Raw genomic sequence first — 23840 nt, 5'->3', positions numbered from 1 at the left:
ATCAATTAATTGATTAATTATTTATTGATTAATAAATCAATTCTTTAATTTTTTAATGAATGACTTATTTAATTAAATTTCTAAAAGTTACATCTTCGGATGAAGCACTGGTGGTTTATTTATGCTATTAGCCAATTGATTAAGAAAATATTTTATGACAATCTTAGTAGTGTAATAATGTTGCTTCTGGGACACCTCCGTTTAACATGGGAAATCCCTATCTAATGTCATTTACCCCCTTGTCTTTTTCAAAAATCATAAACACCTCTATTTCTCCCACCCTCATCTTTATGAACCTTTTGTCTGTAGTACCTATCCTTAATGTTGTTCATTAGACCACGCATAAACAAATATTTGTTTTCTCTTATAGACCTATCATCCTTCTTCTACATATCATCTGGCAGATTAATCTTTGACCCACTCAAACATTGACCCATTCACTTCCATATTAATTCTTTCCCTCCCTCATTGCCCCTAAACACCTATATTTCTCTCACCCTGTTCTTTACGAACCTTCTAACCTTTTGACATGTTATCCTTATTCATTAGACCACTTAAACACCTGTGATCCTTCTGACCTTATGGACCTTTTAACCTTTGACTCTTAATATCATCTGGTGAATATAACCCACTCAAACAACGACCCTACAAATATTTGTTTATGCGTGGGAAATAATTTAATTCTCCTACAACTCTCTTCACCATCTAATATATTAACAAAAAATATGTTTGAGTTTGGTTCTTTATTAAGATATTTTAACTGAGCTAAGATAAAATGGTAAACCTCCCTCAATGTTCTTGTTTGAGCGCCTCCAGTGCCACATACCATTTTTTGGTAAGCCCCGCCCACTTTTTGGTAAACCACGCCCATTTTTACTAAGCCCCGCCCACTTTTTGTTAAGCCACGCCCACTTTTTACTAAGCCCCGCCCACTTTTGCTAAGCTCCTCCCACTTTTGCTAAGTCCCACCCACTTTATAAACTCTTCAGCATTGTATCATTTCCAGGTAATACATAACATCATTTTCAGGGAATTTCCATCACATCATTTCCAGTTAAGACACGCCCAGGGAATTTCCACAGGAAATGACACACACCCAGCCCTTCTTATAAAAGGCACCGACCACACAGGCTTTTTCAAACACGCTTTCTGCTTCACTTGAGAATGGACTCCTATGCCGAAATGGAATGGGATAACTTTGCTATTCCTTGGAGTCCTACTACCTGTGTAGCGCTCAACCTTCAGATTGATGAACTGGACTCGAACCTCTTGTCGATGGAGGAAATTGTATCTGAGCTACGAAATGAAAATTCTACTTTTAACACAACTTGGGATAAAGTTATTTTTTTGTTTGAAGATCTTTTGAACAACCAAGACCCACAGAACGAGTTCTACCTTGATGACCCAGCCAAAGAGTTATACCTTGGAGATCCACAAAATCCTGAAAAAGAGTTCTACCATGATGATACTTATTGTGAGTTATCAAAACAAAACCCACTGAACGAGTTCTACCTTGATGACCCAGCCAAAGAGTTATACCTTGGAGACTCACTAAATTTGGGAAAAACAAATTATGAGGTCTGCCTAGATGGTTCTAACTGTGGAGCCTACCTTGGAGACTCACTAAATTTGGGAAAAACAAATTATGAGGTCTGCCTAGATGGTTCTAACTGTGGAGCCTACCTTGGAGACTCACTAAATTTGGGAAAAACAAATTATGAGGTTTGCCTAGATGGTTCTAACTGTGGAGCCTACCTTGGAGACTCACTAAATTTGGGAAAAACTAATTATGAGGTCTGCCTAGATGGTTCTAACTGTGGAGCCTACCTTGGAGACTCACTAAATTTGGGAAAAACAAATTATGAGGTCTGCCTAGATGGTTCTAACTGTGGAGCCTACCTTGGAGACTCACTAAATTTGGGAAAAACAAATTATGAGGTTTGCCTAGATGGTTCTAACTGTGGAGCCTACCTTGGAGACTCACTAAATTTGGGAAAAACTAATTATGAGGTCTGCCTAGATGGTTCTAACTGTGGAGCCTACCTTGGAGACTCACTAAATTTGGGAAAAACAAATTATGAGGTCTGCCTAGATGGTTCTAACTGTGGAGCCTACCTTGGAGACTCACTAAATTTGGGAAAAACAAATTATGAGGTTTGCCTAGATGGTTCTAACTGTGGAGCCTACCTTGGAGACTCACTAAATTTGGGAAAAACTAATTATGAGGTCTGCCTAGATGGTTCTAACTGTGGAGCCTACCTTGGAGACTCACTAAATTTCATAAAATTAGGAAAAGAGTTTTACCTTGGAGACTTTGAAAACTGGTTTCGTTTTGGAGACTCGGAATGGGGGTTTTGTTTTGATGACTCGGAATGTGATACCTATCTTGGAGGCTCAACAGGAATGTGGTTATACCTTGGGAACTTGGAAAGTTGGTTTTATTTTGGAGACTCTACCTGTGGGGTTCCTCTTGGAGACTCTTTGGATTCTAAAGCAATGAACAATGTTCTTTATTTAATGACGCTTGATTTAAGCAATATCAAGAAAGTTCGAGGAAGAAAATGCTGGAAAATTCTTTCTTCCCATTTCTACTTCTTCAAACTTAAAAGCCTTGAAAGACAGAATTGGAGGAAGAGGAAAAAAAAAAAAAGAAATACGTATTTAAAAAAGAAGAAAAGAAAGATTATGTTAGGGTTTGGGTGGGATTTTGAATGTGAGGGTTAGGGATGGGGTTGGGTTAGGGTTGGGATTTTGAATGTGAGGGTTAGGGTTGGGGTTGGGTTAGGGATGGGGTTGGGTTAGGGATGGGGTTGGGTTAGGGATGGGTTGGGTTAGGGTTGGGATTTTGAATGTGAGGGTTAGGGTTGGGGTTGGGTTAGGGATGGGATTGGGTTAGGGTTGGGATTTTGAATGTGAGGGTTAGGGATGGGTTGGGTTAGGGATGGGGTTGGGTTAGGGATGGGGTTGGGTTAGGGTTGGGGTTGGGTTAGGGATGGGGTTGGGTTAGGGATGGGGTTGGGTTAGGGATGGGGTTGGGTTAGGGATGGGGTTGGGTTAGGGATGGGGTTGGGTTAGGGATGGGTTGGGTTAGGGATGGGTTTGGGTTAGGGATGGGGTTGGGTTAGGGCTTGGGTTGGGTTAGGGTTTGTATATTATTATGACTCACTCGCACATACACACACACACAAAAGTTAAGCCCCAACTAAAAAGTTGTGGGATTCTGTGTTTGGGGTTCACAGATTTAAAAACGTATCCCCATTATACACACACAAAAGTTAAGCCCCAACTAAAAAGTTGTGGGATTCTGTGTTTGGGGTTCACAGATTTAAAAACGTATCCCCATTATACACACACAAAAGTTAAGCCCCAACTAAAAAGTTGTGGGATTCTGTGTTTGGGGTTCACAGATTTAAAAACGTATCCCCATTATACACACACAAAAGTTAAGCCCCAACTAAAAAGTTGTGGGATTCTGTGTTTGGGGTTCACAGATTTAAAAACGTATCCCCATTACATTTTATTTATTTATTTATTATTTTCAAGGGTATTATCTGCTTACTTGTGTTTTTTGTAATTCTTGTGAGTAAAATGAACCCAAGATTTCTTCTCCATTTAAATCATATAATTTGTAGGTCCAAGGGACTGTATCCATTACATCAATGATTTTAAATAATTCACGAGTCCATTTTTGTGTATAACCTTTCTCAAAATGACTTTTCCATTTGTATATTCTTACAATATCACCAACTTTAAACTTGGGCTTTCTCAAATTAATCTCCTTTTCATATTCTAATTTTGTAAATGTTTCTGATGGTTTTGATTGTGTTGATGAATGAACTGTATTATTGTAATTATCTACAATATCCTGAATTAAATACACCCATTTTTGAGAACCGAGTTGTGTGAATTTTTTATATAATTTCTCTTTTAAAGTACGATTAAAACGCTCAATAACAACTGCCTTTCCTTCATTAAAGGTGCTGTATAATTTAATACCCTTCCCCTTAAGAAATTTCATGAATATTTTGTTATAGAACTCTGTTCCCTCATCAGTCCATAACTTCTTTGGTTTCCTTTTATCCCGATCAAATATTAGCTTAAAGGCTAACATTAAAGTATCACCCCTTTTATTTTTTAAAGGGACAACCCAGGCAAATCTACTCCTCAAATCAATAACGGTTAAAGCATACCTGTATCCCCTGTCATTATTCAATTCAATTAAATCAGCGGACCATATGTGGTCAGTGTATTTAGAATAAACCTTCCTTCTTTTAAACTTTGTGATTATAGGTTTGTGTAATTCTTCAGCCAAAAGCTCCTCAGTCTTGATGGCATCATTAGAGCCTAATAGTTTTTTGAGGAATAACCAAGACCAAGTTTCAATTTAGCATTTATCAAATTTCTCACAATAAACCTATCAACTTTCTCTCTCAACGTTGGATTTTGTATCAAAGACAAATTATACAACATTTCGCTGTCGGCTTTATGTTTTTCAGTCAACGTAGTGGTTTTCCCATAAGCAATATCATGCTTCATACACACTTCGTCAACCCTATTTGTAGGTTTAGACCAAGGTTTAGGATTGTCAGCCTCATCTAATCTTTTATCCAAGTTTGTTCCTGGACCACAGAAAGAATACCCTGGAAGGTGTAATTCCCCTGGAATTCCAGTTGTTGTAAATTTACTTCCTGACAGAAACTTTTGTATGTCTCCTCCTCTTTTAGGAGAGATGAATTGGCACTTTTTAGAGCCACATACTTGACATATTCCTTTTTGATAAACTCTATTATTTTTAGCTTTAACATAAGAGATATTTTTAGATTTAGTTTTCTTTTTACATTTGAGACAATAACTCATATTTATTTATCAGAAAAATTCCGACAGAGTATCAAAACCTTTTTGGTTTTCAACATATACATTTCAATCTTTATTTTTAAAACATAAAGAATCCTAAGGAATGCCTTCACTCTTTCCTCCATTTATTTACAAATAAAAACTAACTAAAGTCAATGACACCAACATCATCAATCACATAATCTTTTCCTTCTTCTTCTTCTTCTTCTTCACCACTTTCTCGTTTAAATCTCTGAAATTGAAGACATTGACGTTCTTATTTTTGAAACCATTATCTTCATAAGAGTTGTTAATTCTTTAATTTCCTCTTCGGTGCGTTGAGATTGATTTATTTGCTTTAATACACTCAATCTTTTATGAATCTCAGTGATTTCCATCTTTTTATATTTTTCCTCCCTCTCTCTTTGCTCCCTCTCCTCCTCCTCCATTTTCTCCCTCTCCCTTTCCTCCTTCTCCTTTTTCTCTCTTTCCTCCTTCTCCCTTTTCTCCCTTTCCTCCTTCTCCTTTTTCTCCCTCTCCTCCTTCTCCTCCTTTTTCTCCCTCTCCTCCTTCTCCTCCCTCTCCCTTTCCTCCTTCTCCTTTTTCTCTCTTTCCTCCTTCTCTTCTTCAACTCCTTCCTCATCCCTTGCTACCCTTGAGTTTGAACCCCAAAGAATATTATACATATACTCATCTGGATTTTGAGATATTCTTGTATCTATAATTATTTTTCTCATAATAGGATACCAATAAGATTTGTTGACGATTTCTAAAAGAGTTTTATATTTCATAACTTTGAGAAGTTCATTTTTATTTAATATTTTAAACAAGTCTCTATTTGTGGGTTTAACAATATCAGTATAAGGCCAGTTTTTTATGACAAAATTCCCATGTATATGCTCCAAATCATAAGGTATGTAATACCGAGCACCCTTTTCTTGTAGGTATCCTTGAATACAAAAATTATAATTCTCTTGTAGTCTTCTTCCTGCCATTTATGTATCAGAAATATATGTGAGATTAATATTATGACAGGTAATACCACCCCATCTTCCCACTACCAAATCGGTTTGTATTCCTCGGCTTTCTATCCTTATCTCATTACCTTCCTTCTTTGTCATGCGAACCATCGCTATACTATCATATATTTTTATTTTCTTAAAATCACGTATTTGTTGTTTACTAATTGTACTTCCACATAAATCCTTATCTTCACCAAGTGGATAATATTCTTCTTTACGAGACTGATTTAAATCATGTAGGTCTTCTATGTTTATTGAAAAAGACCAATTATACCCTAAATCAGGCATATCATACCCCCATTTATTAATTCGCATATTAACTAAATGTCCTTCTTTATAAAATTCAATTGTAAGCAGGTAGTTAAATTCAATGAGGAAAGGTGTATGGTCAGTATAACCAGGTGTTGTGGTTGTAAATTTTACTTCTTTCACAAAACGTGCTGTTTTCTTTAAAAATATATATTGTGATAAATCACTTAATCTAATTAAGTCATTCGCATCTGTAGGGTTTGGATAATTGATTAATTTATAAGTATTCTTCATATTAATATTTTTACTTACACTATATTTTTGTCGTTCAGCCTGTGCCTTTGTATAATAATTTGATAAATCAATATCCTGAGAGGATTTTCCAAAGATAGAACCATCTTTTCCAACATAAGTCATTTATATTAGATTAAAAATGATATCATAAAACTTTTCATTATTGTTGAGTTGAAATAATACATATAAACATAATTGACCACAACATTTAGAATTAATTTCTTGAACTTGAAATGTTTGATAAACACCATTCTGTAAGAATTGTATTACTTCAACAGGTGGTGGCATACCATAACTATCAAAATAATATTTATCCTGACTATTATGAATACAAACCCAATGAGAACCATTCTGTGTGTCTAAATTCATAATAATATTCTTTGTATTCTTATTTATATGTATTAATTCATCTCTCATACAGATTACCACATTATCAATTTTTAGTGTTTTACAATACTTGGCTAGTTCTATATTTGACGTTGTATTCTTTCCAAATTGTTTAAACCATTTATCCATTTATTTATGAGAAAGATACAATCCATTACCCCGTTTAGTTAGTTTAACACCCGCTTGAGCGATAGAGGAAAGCATATCACCAACCAACAATCTAGCTTTATCAGGTAGACTTTCAAGTTTTTGAGCAAAATCTACAATTACACCACTTCCACTAATTTGTTTCTCCAACTCCTTGTTATGTCTTTCCAATTCTTTTTGAGCTTTTAGTTGTGCCTTCCTTTCGTTAGCAGTTTTTACCGCTGCTGAAATACCACCAGTCAATGCTCCCGCCGCACTTAAACCAGCAAATAAAGGAATTAGAAACGGGAGAAATCCTCCTCTTGACTCGTCTATTGAATATTTCTTTAACATAGGTTTCGTCATTTTAATTTTAAGTGATCCAACATCATTTAGTGTTTTTACTTGTGTGTGTGTGAGTAAAACATCAATTCTTACAGCTCCTTTTCTTTGAATTGTATTAACATTAATAATACAAGGCTTTTGATTTTGAATACAAGATGTTAATTTATTAAGATTGATTTGATTAACATATACCCCAACCATTTATTTATGAGAAAAAACCTATGTGATATTAATCATAACACCATTATCTGTATTAATCTGTAATTCTGTTTCCTCCAAAAGCAAACAATAAGCATCAACTTCTTCATTCTCCCCTCTTTCAATGTATAGAGAAGTATCCACTCGATTAGACTTTATAGTTTCCTTTTGAGAACTCAGGTCAATTGCGTAGATTGTATATAAACCTTTAAATGCAACCATATCCAAAATAGGATCATTATTACCATTACTTTCACACACCTTTTGGTAGGACTTGTAGGCTTCCGCATAATCATTTTTTTCCCAATCAATTTCCAATCTATCTCGCGGATAAAATGTGCCATCAAGAGAAACCCGAAGTTGTTTCACCTTAGCATTATCACTCAGCGCATTATTCTTATTAGTACCGTCCTCTCCATCTGGTTTTTTAAAAATGAGCCAGAGGTATCGTGGCTTTCCTTGAAGAACACCCAAATTCCAAGTGTAGGTAGTGTGTTCCAGTTTAACGTGTTGACATCTTCTTTTAAGGTATGATACATTTAGCGGTTTCTTTGAGTTAAGTCTTCTATTTAACATCTCTTCCGTTTTAAGATTAGGAGTATATTCACTGATATACCAACACAAATCATTAATAACAAATTTATTGTTGTCTCCAAAAGCATTTTCATCCCCAAAAAGCAACCTATTTACATTATCATTCCTTTGTAGTTGAAATCTAATTTTAAGACCATACAAAACTTTATCATAATCGCAAAATCCAAATATACCTTTAAGAGGTACTGCTATGGTAAAACTATTCACTGCTTTTGTTTCATCATTATACATTGACTTCCTTTGACTATAACCAGGGTCTGCGTTTGTACCCGTTGACATATCAGGAATAAAACCTTCAACAGCTCCCTTACCCATTCTATCACTAAACGAATATAGTGTAAATTTCATCATTTCAGATGTAGCAGAGACATAATCAACCGCTTCAACCTCTTGTGTTCCAATATACAGGCGGACACTGTCAAACATTTTCCAGAAGAAATCATTTACGAGTGTAGCATTAGTATTATTCGCAGCCTTAGTGAATTTAAATTTACACAGCAAGAAACTATCAGCTATATTCAAGTAAGTTTGTTGATTATTTATTTCAAAACTTTTTGTTCCGTTTGAATTCCAGTCTGTTCCTGTTATAGCATTTACCTTAAAATAGTCTTCCTTTTTAGTGGAGTTTGAAATGATAATCGTATCATCCAAATCATAGATACTATCAATCGCTTCCATACTTGTATTTATATAGCATTAAAATTGTTGAAACCCTGACCCAAGTATTTTAATGATTTTTTGTCGTTCTTGTGAAGATAGTTGAGTTTTACCTTTTTTTATTTCTTTGATTGCTTGTAATTTATGAGACTCCTTTTGAGCATCTTTTATACTCTTTATAGCACCCGCAACGGAGCCCACGGCAGAAGCAGTTGAACCAATTAGGTCTTTATGTTTAAGGATGGTTGAACCAATACCCATTAGAGTATCAATTATCCCATCTCCTTTATTTCGAAATTGATGACCTACACCTCGTTGTCTCTTAGGTTTATAGTATCCTCTACCCACATACCTTGTATAGTCTGGTGAAAGGAACATGCCCTCCCCTGTAATTATTTTATATTTTCCCAACTCGTGTTTTCTCACAATAACCATTATTTATTTATTGAAAAACTTCACGTAGGTGAATTCTGATGGATATAATTTCATCATTAAAGGATATCATACGATTATCTTGGTCGGTTATCCTAAAATTTACTCTGTATATGGTTTTTCCTGACACAGGTAAATAGACAAGATTTTTTGGTTCCATATTAAATTTATAACCAATCGGGGTTGAGTATGCACTGAATGAAAATATTGTATTTGTTCTTATTCCATCGTTATAAGCACCATCAATCAAATCACAATGAATTAATACTGAATTTATACCGGAGGATATTTGGATAACATTATCACTGTAAAACGTCCCGTTATTTTCAATCTTTTTTGAAGAGAAACCCAATAGCTCTCTAAACGAATTTTCAATCGTGAAATCAACTTTATAATTATTTTTAAGTTTAATAGTTGATTTTGAAGTGTGTTTTTGAATATCTATTACAATATTTTTTGGTTCATCACCTTTTTCTTTCATAAGGCGAGAGACTTCTGAAGATATTTGAGAAATCTCGTAAGCTCCAGGTGAAACAGTTATAGTTTTGTAGGCAGTGCCTGGATTATAACTAAACTTGTTGTTTTTCTCTGTGATATTAAAAAGGGTATTGTAAGTTTCCATTGACAACAAAGATGCCTCATATGAGGTAAGGGGGTCAAGTTGTAGTGGGTAAGGGAATGAAGCTGTGTAATCGCTCGTTGTGAAATTAAAACTAAGAATTGTGCTTCTCATCTTATTTAATATCTAATAAAATATCTTTGTATTGACATTTATTAATTATTTTCATATTCATCAACTGATCTAAAATGGCTGAGGATTCATTAAAACAATTGTTGTTTCCAGCCTTCTTACTACCTAACAACAATAATAGCCTATTAACTAATTGTGATGGGTCATTTGGAAGAAAACTAACACCTGAACCAAGTTTACTTAAAGCATCAATAATATGTTTCTCCTTCTCATTCTTCTTACTTTTACCAGCAACAGAAACTCCATAATCAAGTGCATTTAACAACTCAATATATACCCTATCTTCCTCTCTTTCCATATCAAGTGGTTCCTCAAAATATTTTGAACCGCTGAATCCGGGGTTTGTTAGAAGAAACATTAATCTTGGAGTTAATTTAACATTTGGTTGAGTAGAACTCAAGAACATCAATTCATCATTAAATATCAATACCTTTTCTTCCACAAGATGAAACACTGCTGGTTCTTCTGTTGGAATGAGACCTGCTCTGGTTTTTGAACCCGCCGAATATTCATTGTTTTGAAGAGCTTCCACAACATAATTAGGGGGTTGATTTACCTGCTCAAGTTTCCGAAATAATCCCTCGTCATCATATTCTAATTCACCAAGTTCTTGTTTTGTTATCTGACTAAAATCTTTGAGCATTTGAAGTTTTTTCGGAGTAAATTCTACCGTGGGAACTGTAGGTGAGTGTTGAGTTTTCAAAAGTGGTTTAAAGAATTTCTCTTGTTTTCTTTCAAAGGCTTCTTCACCAGTTAGTTTCTGTCTCCGTTTCTTCTTTATCTCTTCCTGTTGTTTAACAACTTTTGAAACTAATTGTTGATGTTCCTTAAACTTTCTTTCTCTTTCTTCGGTATTCATTTTCTGTATTTATTTATTGAAAAATATCATTTAGTATCTCATCTTGTTTCACAACAATATATTTATATTTTCCAATCGTGTGTTTCATATAATTTTCAAATTCTTTTTTACTACATAACGTAGAGCAATTATCTCTCCAAAAATTATTTACATCTATTGAATTTAACTTAAATAAAATAAAAGTATTGGCATTGTTTCTTATTGAGCGTCGAGGGAGTTGAAAATATGATTGACTAAGATATATACAATTACAAGAAGAATGTCTCCCTCTTGTATAGTAGCTATCCATTACTGTTTGGTTTCTCTCATTAACACAATCATCAAAGATGACGAGGTTCTTTTTTGATTTATCTAAATCTTGAGGTGAAGGTATATCATCCGTATTATCACTGAGAATACAAGTTATGGGTTTCGATTTTGATTTCTGTGTATCACAAAATAATTGTATTATATCTTCAATATTATAATCATTCAGTTTGTTTTGAAGTTTAAATAAACCGATAATGTCTTCCTTTTTAAGACCTGCATTAAAACCCTGTGAGAGTAGTTGATACTCGGGTTGAAAACTTGACTTTGTAAAAATTATTAAATTATCATAATCTAAAAAATTAGGACCAAGGAGCATCTTTAAAAGTAAACAGGTTTTCCCACATCCGCTTGAACCAACTATTAGACATCTCAATGAATTTGGAATGTTTTTATGGTTATTAAACTTTATCTTATTTTCCCAAACGGGTAAAAAATCATTCATTTATATATTTGGAAAACAAGTCATCTAACTTTTTTTGAGCTATTTTAGAAACTCTATATTTTATCCTGAGTTCGGGTTTAATTTCAAAATAATTCATTATTTTATTTATATAGTATCTTGTATTAACATTTCCATTAAAATTATTTTGAATAATAAATATCATTAAACCCTTATACATTTCCTCAATACAAAGAGTCTCTTTCCTTGTAAGAAATGGTGTATTATCACCATAATGCTTAACATTCATCTCTCTTATTAATCTTGTAAAGTAATTCATTTTTGGTTCTAATTTAAAAGAGTTATATGTTTTTTTATATTTCTTATTATCATTAATTAGAATATAATCACAGAATAAACATTGTTTATATGAACCCTCATTATTAAGCCCTATTCTATCACAAGCTGGACAATTCTCTAATTTATCATATGGAGAGTCTGGAAATTCTAAATATCCTTCAGAACTTATCATATTTATATAGTAAATTTTTACTTAAACTAAACGCAAGTTTATTCATTAATAAATACAATGTTTCAAAGCACAAAAGACAAATTTCAATCAATCTCTACTTTGGTGGAAGATATAGAAAAATATGTCAAAGATGTTAAATTGAACAAAGATAAATATGGAAATTTTTGGGTAAAACCAGTTATGGAAAATAACATGAGCCCCTCTATTTCATTTAAAGGAAGAGCTCTAACTATACCTGGAAAGACATCCATTAAAGTAAATCTAACAAAAGTTTCTCCTCTACTCCTGGCAATTTATTCAAAGCTTGAAAAAGTGATTGACCACGATACTTTGAAAAAGAATGATAAGACCATTAATAATTCTAGAGGAGACATTTGTATTTTCTTTAATAATCCAAAGGGTGTAGATCTAAGTAAAATGAATGATGTTAATATTTCTGGTGAAATGTCATTTCGTTCTATGATAGTTAGAGATTATTTAAAGATAACTTTTGATATTAAAAATGTAGAGATTGAATCCGTTAATGAAAGAAAGTATATTGGTATAGATGGAAAGGTTTTTTCTGCTAATTAAATATGAGTCATTACAGCAGTGAAGATTTTACTATTTCATTGAACTCGGACGATAGTGATGATAGTATTTCATTGAACTCGGACGATGGTGATGATAGTATTTCATTGAACACAGATGATAGTTATGATACTAATAGTTTGTGCTCAAATGATAGTTATGAGAGTAGCTTTATTGATGACTCTGAGTATGATTCTGAGTATTCATGTGATAGTTATGACTTAGATGATTCTGAGTGAAAAAGTGTTTTAGTTTAAGCACAGCGATATATATAAAACGGAGCTGTAAAGCTCAAAAGTGTTTTATTTTAAGCACAGTGATATATATAAAACACCACGTTTTCTCACGCTATAAATATGGTTTATTGTGATACTTGCGAGAAGGAAGTAAAATATTATAAACAACATATTCTCACCGCAAAACATACATACAACATTTTAAACAAACTTTCCCCTCTTCCACCTGAAACAAAACACTGTTCTACATGTAATAAAAATATCCTCAAGAAAGGCTTCAAAATACATCTTAAAACAAATCTACATTTATCAAATTTTATCACAACTAAAAACTCTGATGGAGCATTCAAAGGACATATTAAAATAAGAGTCTTTAACTTCAAACCTCCTGAACCAGAGTCTATAGTTGATGCTGTAGAAATAGTTAAACCTGCTGTTCAAACGTTGATTGAAAAAACACTAAAGGAAATGAAACCACTTAAATTTTATATGGGAGTAAAATTAGAAATGACAAAGGATGAAGGAGTTATAGATGCACCATACATGAGAACTGAGCCACACTTTATATCTTCATATCAAGATTTTAAAACATCAGGAGTCTATGATGAACTTATTAAACAAGAGCAAGATGTGGATAATTCAATCGTAGGAAGTGGATTCAATATAGGAAAAATTATTTACATAGACATTCATATTCTTAAATCAGATCCTCTAAAAGCTTCTTCTTACATTGATTTACCCAGTGTTATCAAAAATAGAAAAGCAGTTATCAATATCAAAAATAAAGACAATAAATGTTTTCTCTGGTCTATTTTAGCACACTTACATCCTCCACATTTTCATGATGAAAGAGTATCTCATTATAAAAAATATGAGAATACATTAAATACGAAAGATCTAAAGTTTCCGATGACTTTAAATGATATTCCTAAATTTGAAAAGATGAATAATTTATCAGTTAATGTTTATGGTCTAACAGAAACAAACAACATTCAGGTTTTAAAGCTTTCTGACAATTGTAAACAAACTCATATTAATCTTCTATATTTTAATTCAGACGAAAATTCACATTATACATACATCAAAGATATTGCTAAATTAATAAAACCACAAGTCTGTAAGAGAACAAATAAAATATATATTTGTTTGCGTTGTCTTAACTTCTTCAATTCACAAGAAAGATTAGATAAACATTCAAATTATTGTGGCGAACATAAATCAACGGTAATCAATATGCCTAAAGAAGGCTCAAAGATCACATTCAAAGATGAAAATAAAAAGATCAAACATCCATTTGTTATATATGCTGATTTTGAAAGTATTTTAGAAAAAATTGATACTGCTTCTCCAGATCCAAAAGAATCATACACAAATAAATATCAAAAACATACTCCTTGTGGTTTTTGTTATTATATCAAATCATCCGTTGGTGATAAATATAACAAGTTAGAGATGTATAGAGGCTCAAATACCCCAGAGGAGTTTGTGAAACGACTAGAAAAAGACTGTGTTCGATTAACCAAGATAATGAGAGAAACCAATAAACCAATGTCCTTAACAAGTAAAGAAAAAAGGGAATTTATAAAAAACAATGTCTGTCATATTTGTGAGGAGAAAATTGGTAAAGGTCTAAAGGTTAGAGACCATTGTCATCTCACTGGTAAATATAGAGGTCTGGCTCATCAAAGTTGTAATATTAATTATCAACTCCCCTCTTTCATTCCTGTCTTTCTTCATAACAACGCTCATTATGATACACATCTATTTATCAAGGAACTCTCAAAGACTTCTGGAAGTATCTCAGCAATTCCAAACACGGATCAGAAATACATTTCATTCACAAAAACAATTCACACATCTCCTATTACTCATATCAGATTTCTTGATACATTTAAATTCATGGCAAGTCCATTGGTTAACTTGGTTCAAAATCTAAAAGAGTTTCCATGTCTTTCAGAGTATTTTTTAGATAAAGATTTTCTAACACAAAAGGGAATTTACCCCTATGACTATATGGACTCATTTGAGAGATTCAATGAAACACAACTTCCTTCAAAAGAAAATTTCTATAACAAATTAAACAACAGTAATATATCTGATAAAGATTATGTACACGCACAAAATGTTTGGGAAAAATATAACATCAGGAATCTTGGCGAGTATCACGATTTGTATCTCAAAACTGATGTGCTTTTATTGGCCGATGTATTTGAAGCCTTTAGATCTGTTTGTCGCACTGGATATGGATTGGATCCTGCTCACTACTACACAGCACCTGGATTGGCCTGGAGTGCGATGTTGAAAATGACAAAACAAGATTTGGATTTGATAACCGATGTTGATATGCTTTTGATGATTGAAAAGGCAAAAAGAGGTGGAATTTCACAAGTCTGCTCGAGTAGATACGCAAAAGCAAATAACAAATATCTTCCAAATTATGATCCAACGAAAGAGAGTTCTTACTTGATGTACTATGACGCAAACAACCTGTATGGCTGGGCAATGTCTCAGGCTCTTCCTTATGGAAAACTTAGATGGGTAAAGGAAAAAGACTACAAAAACGTTTTACAAGATGTATGTATCTCTACACAAAAAGAATTGGATGAAGAAAAAGTTGGTTATTATTTTGAAATTGATTTAAAATATCCAGAGGAACTCCATAACCTACACAAAGATCTCCCATTTGCTTGTGAGAAAGAAAGTCCAAAGAAAGAATGGTTGAGTGATTATCAACGATCGTTTGATATAGGTGAATCAACAGAAAAATTACTTACTACATTATATAACAAGAAAAATTATGTTCTACACCAAAGAAATTTGCGACAATATTTATCAAAAGGTCTAAGAGTAGAGAAGATCCATAGGGTTCTAAAGTTCAATCAAAGTCATTGGTTAAAGGGGTACATTGATTTTAATACACAAAGAAGAACAGAGTCAAAAACAGATTTTGAGAAAGACTTTTATAAATTGATGAATAATGCGGTCTTTGGTAAGACTATGGAGAATGTGAGGAAAAGACAAAATATCAGATTATCAACATCTTGGGAACAAGCATCAAAATTAATTAATAGACCGAGTTTTACTCGAGCTGAGGTCTTTACTGAGAACTTTTGTGCGATCCATTTGATTAAAGAGAGTATTGAAATGAACAAACCTATTTATATTGGGACAACAATTCTTGATTTATCAAAGTCATTAATGTATGATTACTTTTATAATAACTTGAGGAAGAAATATCAAAATGATGTTAATCTACTTTATATGGATACAGATAGTTTTATTTTGAAAATTAATACCAACGATGTTTATTCAGACATGAAAAGAGACATTAATATCTATGACACGAGTAATTACAGTCCAGAGAGTGAGTTGTTCTCTTCTAAAAATAAAAAGGTGATTGGAAAGTTCAAGGATGAATTAGGAGGAAATGTCATGAGTGAATTTGTGGGATTGAGGTCTAAGGCTTATGCTTATAAATACATTGTGAATAACGTTGAAAAAACTGATAAGAAATTAAAAGGTGTAAAGAAAAATGTCATTAAAGAAACAATAAACTTTAAGGATTATTATAACTGTTTAACAACAAAGAAAGAAGAGTTTAGAAAGATTAATGGAATAAGAAGTTATAAACATCAATTATATTCAGAAGAGGTGAATAAGAAAGCATTGGGGGCTTTTGATGATAAGAGGTTTATTTTAGAAAATGGAATTGATAGTCTCCCTTATGGTTATATAAGTATATAAGTGATAAGATATATATAAGTGATAAGATATATATAAGTGATAAGATATATATAAGTGATAAGATATACATAAGTGATAAGATATATATAAGTGATAAGTTAAAAAGGGGGGGTTGGGGATTTTAACGGGCTACCGCCGCCTTTTTTACTATTATATAAATGATAGAACCAAGTATCAACCAGACTAAAGAGTGGAGGTGTAATCAACCTTGGTATATAAATGGAAAACATAATGAATGTGAAAAATATCAAATAGGTATAATTGAAAAGGCAACTGGTAAAAAAGTTCACAAAACAAATAAGAGAATTAATTTAAATACCGGTGAATTGGGTAAAAAAGATGGAAATATTTTTGAGTGGACGGAAAACTTTGATGGTTGTCAGGAAAATATATACTTTAATTTAAAAATGGTATGTGGCACTGGAGGCGCTCAAATAAGAACATTGAGGGAGGTTTACCATTTTATCTTAGCTCAGTTAAAATATCTTAATAAAGAACCAAACTCAAACATATTTTTTGTTAATATATTAGATGGTGAAGAGAGTTGTAGGAGAATTAAATTATTTCCCACGCATAAACAAATATTTGTAGGGTCGTTGTTTGAGTGGGTTATATTCACCAGATGATATTAAGAGTCAAAGGTTAAAAGGTCCATAAGGTCAGAAGGATCACAGGTGTTTAAGTGGTCTAATGAATAAGGATAACATGTCAAAAGGTTAGAAGGTTCGTAAAGAACAGGGTGAGAGAAATATAGGTGTTTAGGGGCAATGAGGGAGGGAAAGAATTAATATGGAAGTGAATGGGTCAATGTTTGAGTGGGTCAAAGATTAATCTGCCAGATGATATGTAGAAGAAGGATGATAGGTCTATAAGAGAAAACAAATATTTGTTTATGCGTGGTCTAATGAACAACATTAAGGATAGGTACTACAGACAAAAGGTTCATAAAGATGAGGGTGGGAGAAATAGAGGTGTTTATGATTTTTGAAAAAGACAAGGGGGTAAATGACATTAGATAGGGATTTCCCATGTTAAACGGAGGTGTCCCAGAAGCAACATTATTACACTACTAATCTTTTATTGATTTTAATTATGCAATTTTAATTATGATATTGATTTTAAATATTGACTTGGAATGGTATGGGCGATTTCGTGGAATGATATAGAATTACATACCCTGCAGGGTATTTAAACATTTCTAATGGATGAGCAGTGTGGTTTCCGGTTGCATCAGTACCAGAAACAACGCTGGTTTTTACCACATCGGGACAGTAAACGTAAATTATTACAACAACCCTTTCTCAAGATATTAAAATGATTCAAGATATTTTAATGTCAATTGGTTATTTACCGCAGTTGTATTTGAAAAGAGCCGTTCGTTGGCCCTTGACACCAAAGCCGTGTCAGCTACTGGAAATATGGATATCGCGCATTTCCTGGTCATGTGGAGAGGAAATCAGGGTGTGTTCAGTTACAAAGCAGCTAGCTAGTGCTTGCCAAGCCAGCCATTCCGGGCCAAAGCCAGCCTTCTCCCCCTCAACCCTCCTCCTCGGTGATTTCAATATCCACATGGACTCCACTGACTCCACAATAACCGCTGACTTCATTGATATTCTTAATTGCTTTAACCTCACTCAACATGTCAACTTTCCCACCCATAACCGTGGTCACATTCTGGACCTTGTCTGTTCTATTGGACTAAATCTACACCATCTCTCTGGCTCTGACCTCACCCTCTCCGATCACTTAGCCATCACTATGACCATCAACATTCCCACCCCAGCACCAAGGCAAAAACGCATAATCAACTTCCGTAAGCTAAACTCTCTTTCACCTACCGTTATATTTGTTATCTTTTATTTAACAAATAAAAGAAGATTTCTTTGAAGAAGAAGAAAAACAATGTTATTTGAAGAAGATTTCTCATCTTCCCTCTCCGAAAAAATGTCCACCTCTCCCTTCGTTGATTTGCACAGCCCTTCTGACCTCACTGACTACTACAACCACACTCTTTCCTCCTGCCTCGACCAGCTTGCGCCTATAAAAACCAAAACAGTTTCCTTCACCCATTCTGCTCCCTGGTTTACCCCTGAACTCCGCCTGATGAAAACCCGTACCCGCCAACTTGAAAGACTCCGTAATAAAACAGGTCTCACAATCCACTCCCAAGCCTACAAAGACCACCTGCAGCACTACAAAGATGCGCTCTCCCATGCCCGCTCCACCGACTACTCTCAAATAATCCACTCTGGCCCCGGAAACCCAAAAGCACTCTTCTCCACAATAAACAAACTCCTCAGCCCCCTGGATACCACCACCCAGTCATTCACAGTCGACAACTGCATTTCTTTCCTTTCATTCTTCCAAAGCAAGATAGACAACATCTACAGCAGCTTAACCACCACCGTACCTGCTCCCCCTCAAACCATCTGCCCCCCCTTATCCTGCCAACCCCTATCTCAGTTTTCCCCAGTCTCCCCTACTGACCTCTCTGAACTCCTCACAGGAATGAAAACTGCCACCTGCAGTCCTGCACTCTGGACCCCATCCCCTCCAGCTTTGTTAAGGCTTGCCTTCCTGCTCTCTCTCCACTTATCACTGCAACAATAAACTCCTCCCTGTCTACTGGCATCATCCCACCATCCCTCAAAATCGCTGCTGTCACCCCCATTCTGAAAAAACCTGGACTCAACCCTGACACCCCAAATAACTTCAGACCCATCTCCAACCTACCCTTTCTGTCAAAAGTTTTGGAACGCGCTGCAGCCACTCACCTCAAACATCACCTCTCTGCCAATAACCTGTATGAAACATTCCAATCCGGATTCCGCCTCAACCACAGTACGGAAACTGCACTCCTCAAAATCACCAACGACCTTCTCCTTTCCTCCGACGCCGGTAACCTCAACATTCTCATCCTTCTCGACCTCAGCGCCGCCTTTGACACCATCAATCACATCATCCTCCTTACCCGACTTGAAACCACCTTAAACATCACTGGCACTGCCCTTTCTTGGATAAAATCATACCTCTCCGACAGGCACCAGTTCATTTCCATCAATAACTGCAAATCCCCCACCGCTCCCCTCCCCCAAGGTGTCCCCCAAGGTTCAGTTCTCGGTCCTCTCCTCTTCATCCTGTACCTGTTCCCCCTTGGTCACTTAATCCATCGTCATGGTCTCCAATTCCACTGCTTTGCCAATGACATCCAGCTTTTCATTTCCGCCAAGTCAATTTCCACCCTCACCCACTCTATCCTGACAAACTGCATCACTGAAATAAAATCCTGGCTTCAAATCAACTTCCTCAAACTAAACTGTGATAAATCCGAAATAATCATTATTGGACCAAAAACGCTCACCAAATCCACCCACAACTTCACCCTCAACATCGACGGTATCCCAGTATCCACTATCCACCTCCCCTCACATCCGGAATCTTGGCATCATCTTTGACCAAACCCTCTCCTTCGACAAACACACTAAACAGATCACCAAGACAGCCTTCTTTCATCTGAAAAACATCGCCTGTCTCCATCCATTCCTCTCCTCCACAGCTGCAGAAACCCTCATCCACGCCTTCATCACTTCCCGTCTGGACTACTGCAACAGCCTCCTCTATGGTTCACCCTCAAATATCGTCAATAAACTTCAATACATTCAGAACTCCGCTGCCTGTCTACTCACCCACTCCCGGGCCCGGGACCACATCACCCCCGTCCTTCACAAGCTCCACTGGCTCCCCATCTCCCAGAGAATCCAGTACAAAATCCTCCTCCTGACCTACAAAGCCCTCCATAACCTGGCCCCATTCTACCTACCTGACTGACCTCCTCCCCAGACACACTCCCACCCGCACCCTCCACTCTGCTGCTGCCAACCTCCTGCCCCCCCCCCCCCAATCCGGACCAAACTCAGATCCTGGGGGGACAGGGCCTTCTCCATCGCTGCTCCCACACTCTGGAACTCACTACCTCAAACCATCAGAGACTCCTCCTCACTCACCACATTCAAATCATCACTCAAGACCCACCTGTTCAACACCGCATTCAACCCCTGACCGTCTCTTCTCCTTCTCTTCTGTTTAGTTATTTAATTATGTATTTTTGTCTTTTTTGTCTTTGTTTTACGTACTATGTCAAAGCGTCTTTGGGTTTCTTGAAAAGCGCTATACAAAATAAATGTATTATTATTATTATTATTATTCCTTATCATTTGAGTGATTAAGCCATTTCGCAAGTGCTCAACAACAAACTTGGTAACTGAACACATTCCTGGCTTGCAGGATATACCCGTGTGCGGGCCTACTTGCCTAAAACTTTCCTAGAGCACTTTTTCCCCCGGGTGCAGGGTATACCAGGGGGTGGGTTATTTGTGTGAAAATACGATACAAGTAATATTAACCAGCAATGTACACATGACGACTGAATAGACAGTTGCCCCTAAATTTATCAACTACATGCTCAATCTATATCCACTTCTTTCACAATTTTCTCATCAATGTAGACCAAACTAGATTGGTCAATAAAAGTGAGCGAATAATCAAAATGATCTACTTGAATCAGAACTATCCCATGAAAGTTTTGCAAGCCCCACTCATTACATACCAGGAAGAAGGCCCAGAACTAAATTCCAGACAAGGGGCAAGAGGTCAATAGCAACAGCATCTATCGTATACGCAAATACGGTATACCTTTTGACCCACTCCATCCCATTCAGCACTGTTGGAACACACCTTCTGGGCACGTGTCAGAGGCAGAGGCTGCTGTGAAGCTGTGCTGGCAGGAGGTTTTTCTTTGCCTCTAACCCTTTCAGATTCCAGTCCAAGATGGGGACTGTCAGCTTCACACACACTTCCAGTCTCAGGTTCCTTTTTCTTCTTTTTCATTTCCCTGTAAAATTAATAAGATAACCGACTATCTATATCTACCTATTATGGAGCAAATGTGTATACTGTATATATTATATAATATATAATATACATATGCACATCAAATCAAAATAGAAATTCTAGAATTTTTTTTTCCTGAGCCTAAAACACTTCTACACCGACTAAGGAATGGGATCGGGGATCATTTAATATTGGCTTTCACATAGCTACAAAGGCGTATGCACTAATAGAGCGATTAAAAAAGAAATCCCTAAAAAATAAAAATTCAATTTTTTTTATTTTGGCCTAAAACGCTCCTGGCACTCACTTTCTTTTTCTTTTTTTTTGTATACAAGATCGAGGCTCGTGAAAGAGCTAACATTCATCACACAAAAAGTCAAACCGACACACAAAACACAAAAAATAAGGGGAGCGGCAGACAAGATGGGGAGAGAGGGGGAAGGACACAAACACAACATTTGAGAGCAGGGACATCGGAAGAAATGTGGGAGGGGGAGGGCTTGGGGGGAGGAGGTGTGGGAAGTGGGGGGGGGGGGGGTGGGAGAAGTATAAAACACATGGACACTGCAAGGACTTCCAGGAAAGTTGGAATTTCAAAAAAAAGTGTACCTGGGGTGAATTAGCAGGGGTAGAAAAGATCAAGGTTTTGGATGGGGGAAGATAAGAGATGGTGGTGAACAGCTGTTTTAAAGACCTGGAGGGAGGAGTGGGATAGAAGGGAGTGGGGGAGTTTGTTCCAGAGGCGGGAGAAAAGGGGAATGAAAGACTGAAGGTGAGCAGAGAGCCTAGATTTTGGCAGTTTAACGATAAGATGGTTGCAGGCAAATCTTGTGCGACCTGAAGGAATATTGGGGGGGGACAGAGAGAGCTGGGGGAGCAAGGCCGGAGAGAAGTCGGTAGAAGACAGAAAGACCACCAACCTGCCTGCGGTGAGTGAGTGAAAGGCCCTCGGAGTTAACTTAATCGCAGGAGATTCCAATGATTCTGAAAGCTTTGGTTTCAACATCGTGAAGCCGAGCTAGGTGTGAGGCAGGAGCACCAGCCCAGAGGGGGGAACAGTATTCCACAGAGGTCTGCGGATGAAAGCCTTGTATGTGGTAAGGAGCTCAGGTGTGCCAAGGAAGGACTTCGCACGACGGAGGATGCACAGTCGGCGACTGGCTTTGGAGGCCAGCTTGGAAATGTGGTTTTCCCAAGAAAGATCATGGCAGATAGTGAGACCCAAAAGCTTGAGCGACAGAACTTCTTGGAGAGGATTGTTGAGAAAGTAGATGGGAGGGTTTTCCAGTCGGTCCTTTCGGAGAGACATTGTAAGAGTGTGAGATTTGTCAGGATTGAAAGACATGTTCCACTTGTTTGACCAGTCTGTGATTTTTTCCAGGTCTGCAGAGAGTGAGGAGGCTGCAGACTGCCGATCTGAGGGATGAGGAATGGAGCGGCAGATAGTGGAGTCATCAGCAAAGAGATTGAGAGGATTTTCCAGAGAGTCGGAGAGATCAATGATGAAGACCAGAAATAGCACAGGGACCAGAACACGACCTTGGGGAACTCCAGCCAGAACAGGAAGGGGAGATGAGAGAAATCCATTCAGGGCCACACGTTGTCTTCGACCAGAGAGGAAGTCCGCAAGCCATGAGTGGAGATTTCCATGGATACCATAGGAGGAGAGTTTGGTGAGCAGAGCTGGGTGCCAGACCATATCGAAGGCACGTGATATGTCAAGTGAGACAGCTGTGATTTCCTGTTTGGCATTGAGGACCTCCATCCATTGTTGAGACAGCAGAAGCAACATGTCCAGAGTAGAATGACCTGGTCTGAATCCAAATTTATGATCAGAGATCAAGGCATTGGAGAAGAGGAACGATTTGATATCCGAAGCAATGATGGATTCCATGACTTTGCTGATAATTGGAAGCAGGCTGATTGGTCTGTAGTTGCAAGGATCTGTTTTTGCACCTTTTTTGTGTAAAGCGGTAATGTTTGCTGATTTCCAAGATGCTGGCAGATGACCTTGAGCAGAAGAGAGGGTGTAAAGAACAGAGAGATGGTGAGATCGAGCGGCATAGCAGGATTTTAGGACCCGTGGGCTGATGCCATCTGGTCCAGTTGCAGAATCAGAGTCGAGGTTTGACAAAAACTTCTCCACCTTGTCAGGAGAGAAGGACACAGAGTCCAGGAGCAGTTGGGTTCGACTGGGAAAGGTGGGAACAGAGAGAGATGGGTTTGGGACACAAGAATTTGAGGCAAACACAGAGTTGAGGCATTCGGCTTTGTCATGTGCGGTGTCAACTGTGTAGCCATTTGAGGTAAGGGAGGGGATGGAGGGAGAACAAACACCAGAAACGGATTTGACCAGACGCCACCAGGATTTGGAGGAAGGAGGCAGGTTTGAGAGTTCAATCTTGAGTGTGGAGAGATAGTGGAATTATATTG

At 36.5% G+C, this 23840-nt stretch overlaps 1 protein-coding gene across 2 annotated transcripts in view; it reads right to left on the bottom strand.

Annotated features, from left to right (window-relative positions):
* NEMF (nuclear export mediator factor) overlaps window positions 1–23840 on the bottom strand; it is a 199524-nt gene that overhangs the window by 23619 nt on the left and 152065 nt on the right. For both annotated transcript variants that reach the window (XM_078786744.1, XM_078786745.1), the window contains one exon: window positions 21252–21408. In XM_078786744.1, the coding sequence (XP_078642870.1) occupies window positions 21252–21408 (157 nt within the window). The remainder of the gene's footprint in view (window positions 1–21251; window positions 21409–23840) is intronic.

Source organism: Myxine glutinosa, chromosome 11, assembly GCF_964187855.1.
Source record: "Myxine glutinosa chromosome 11, kmMyxGlut1.1, whole genome shotgun sequence".
Lineage (NCBI taxonomy): Eukaryota > Metazoa > Chordata > Myxini > Myxiniformes > Myxinidae > Myxine > Myxine glutinosa.
Note: the sequence above shows the minus strand (reverse complement) of the source record. Positions and strands in the feature narration are given on the sequence as shown.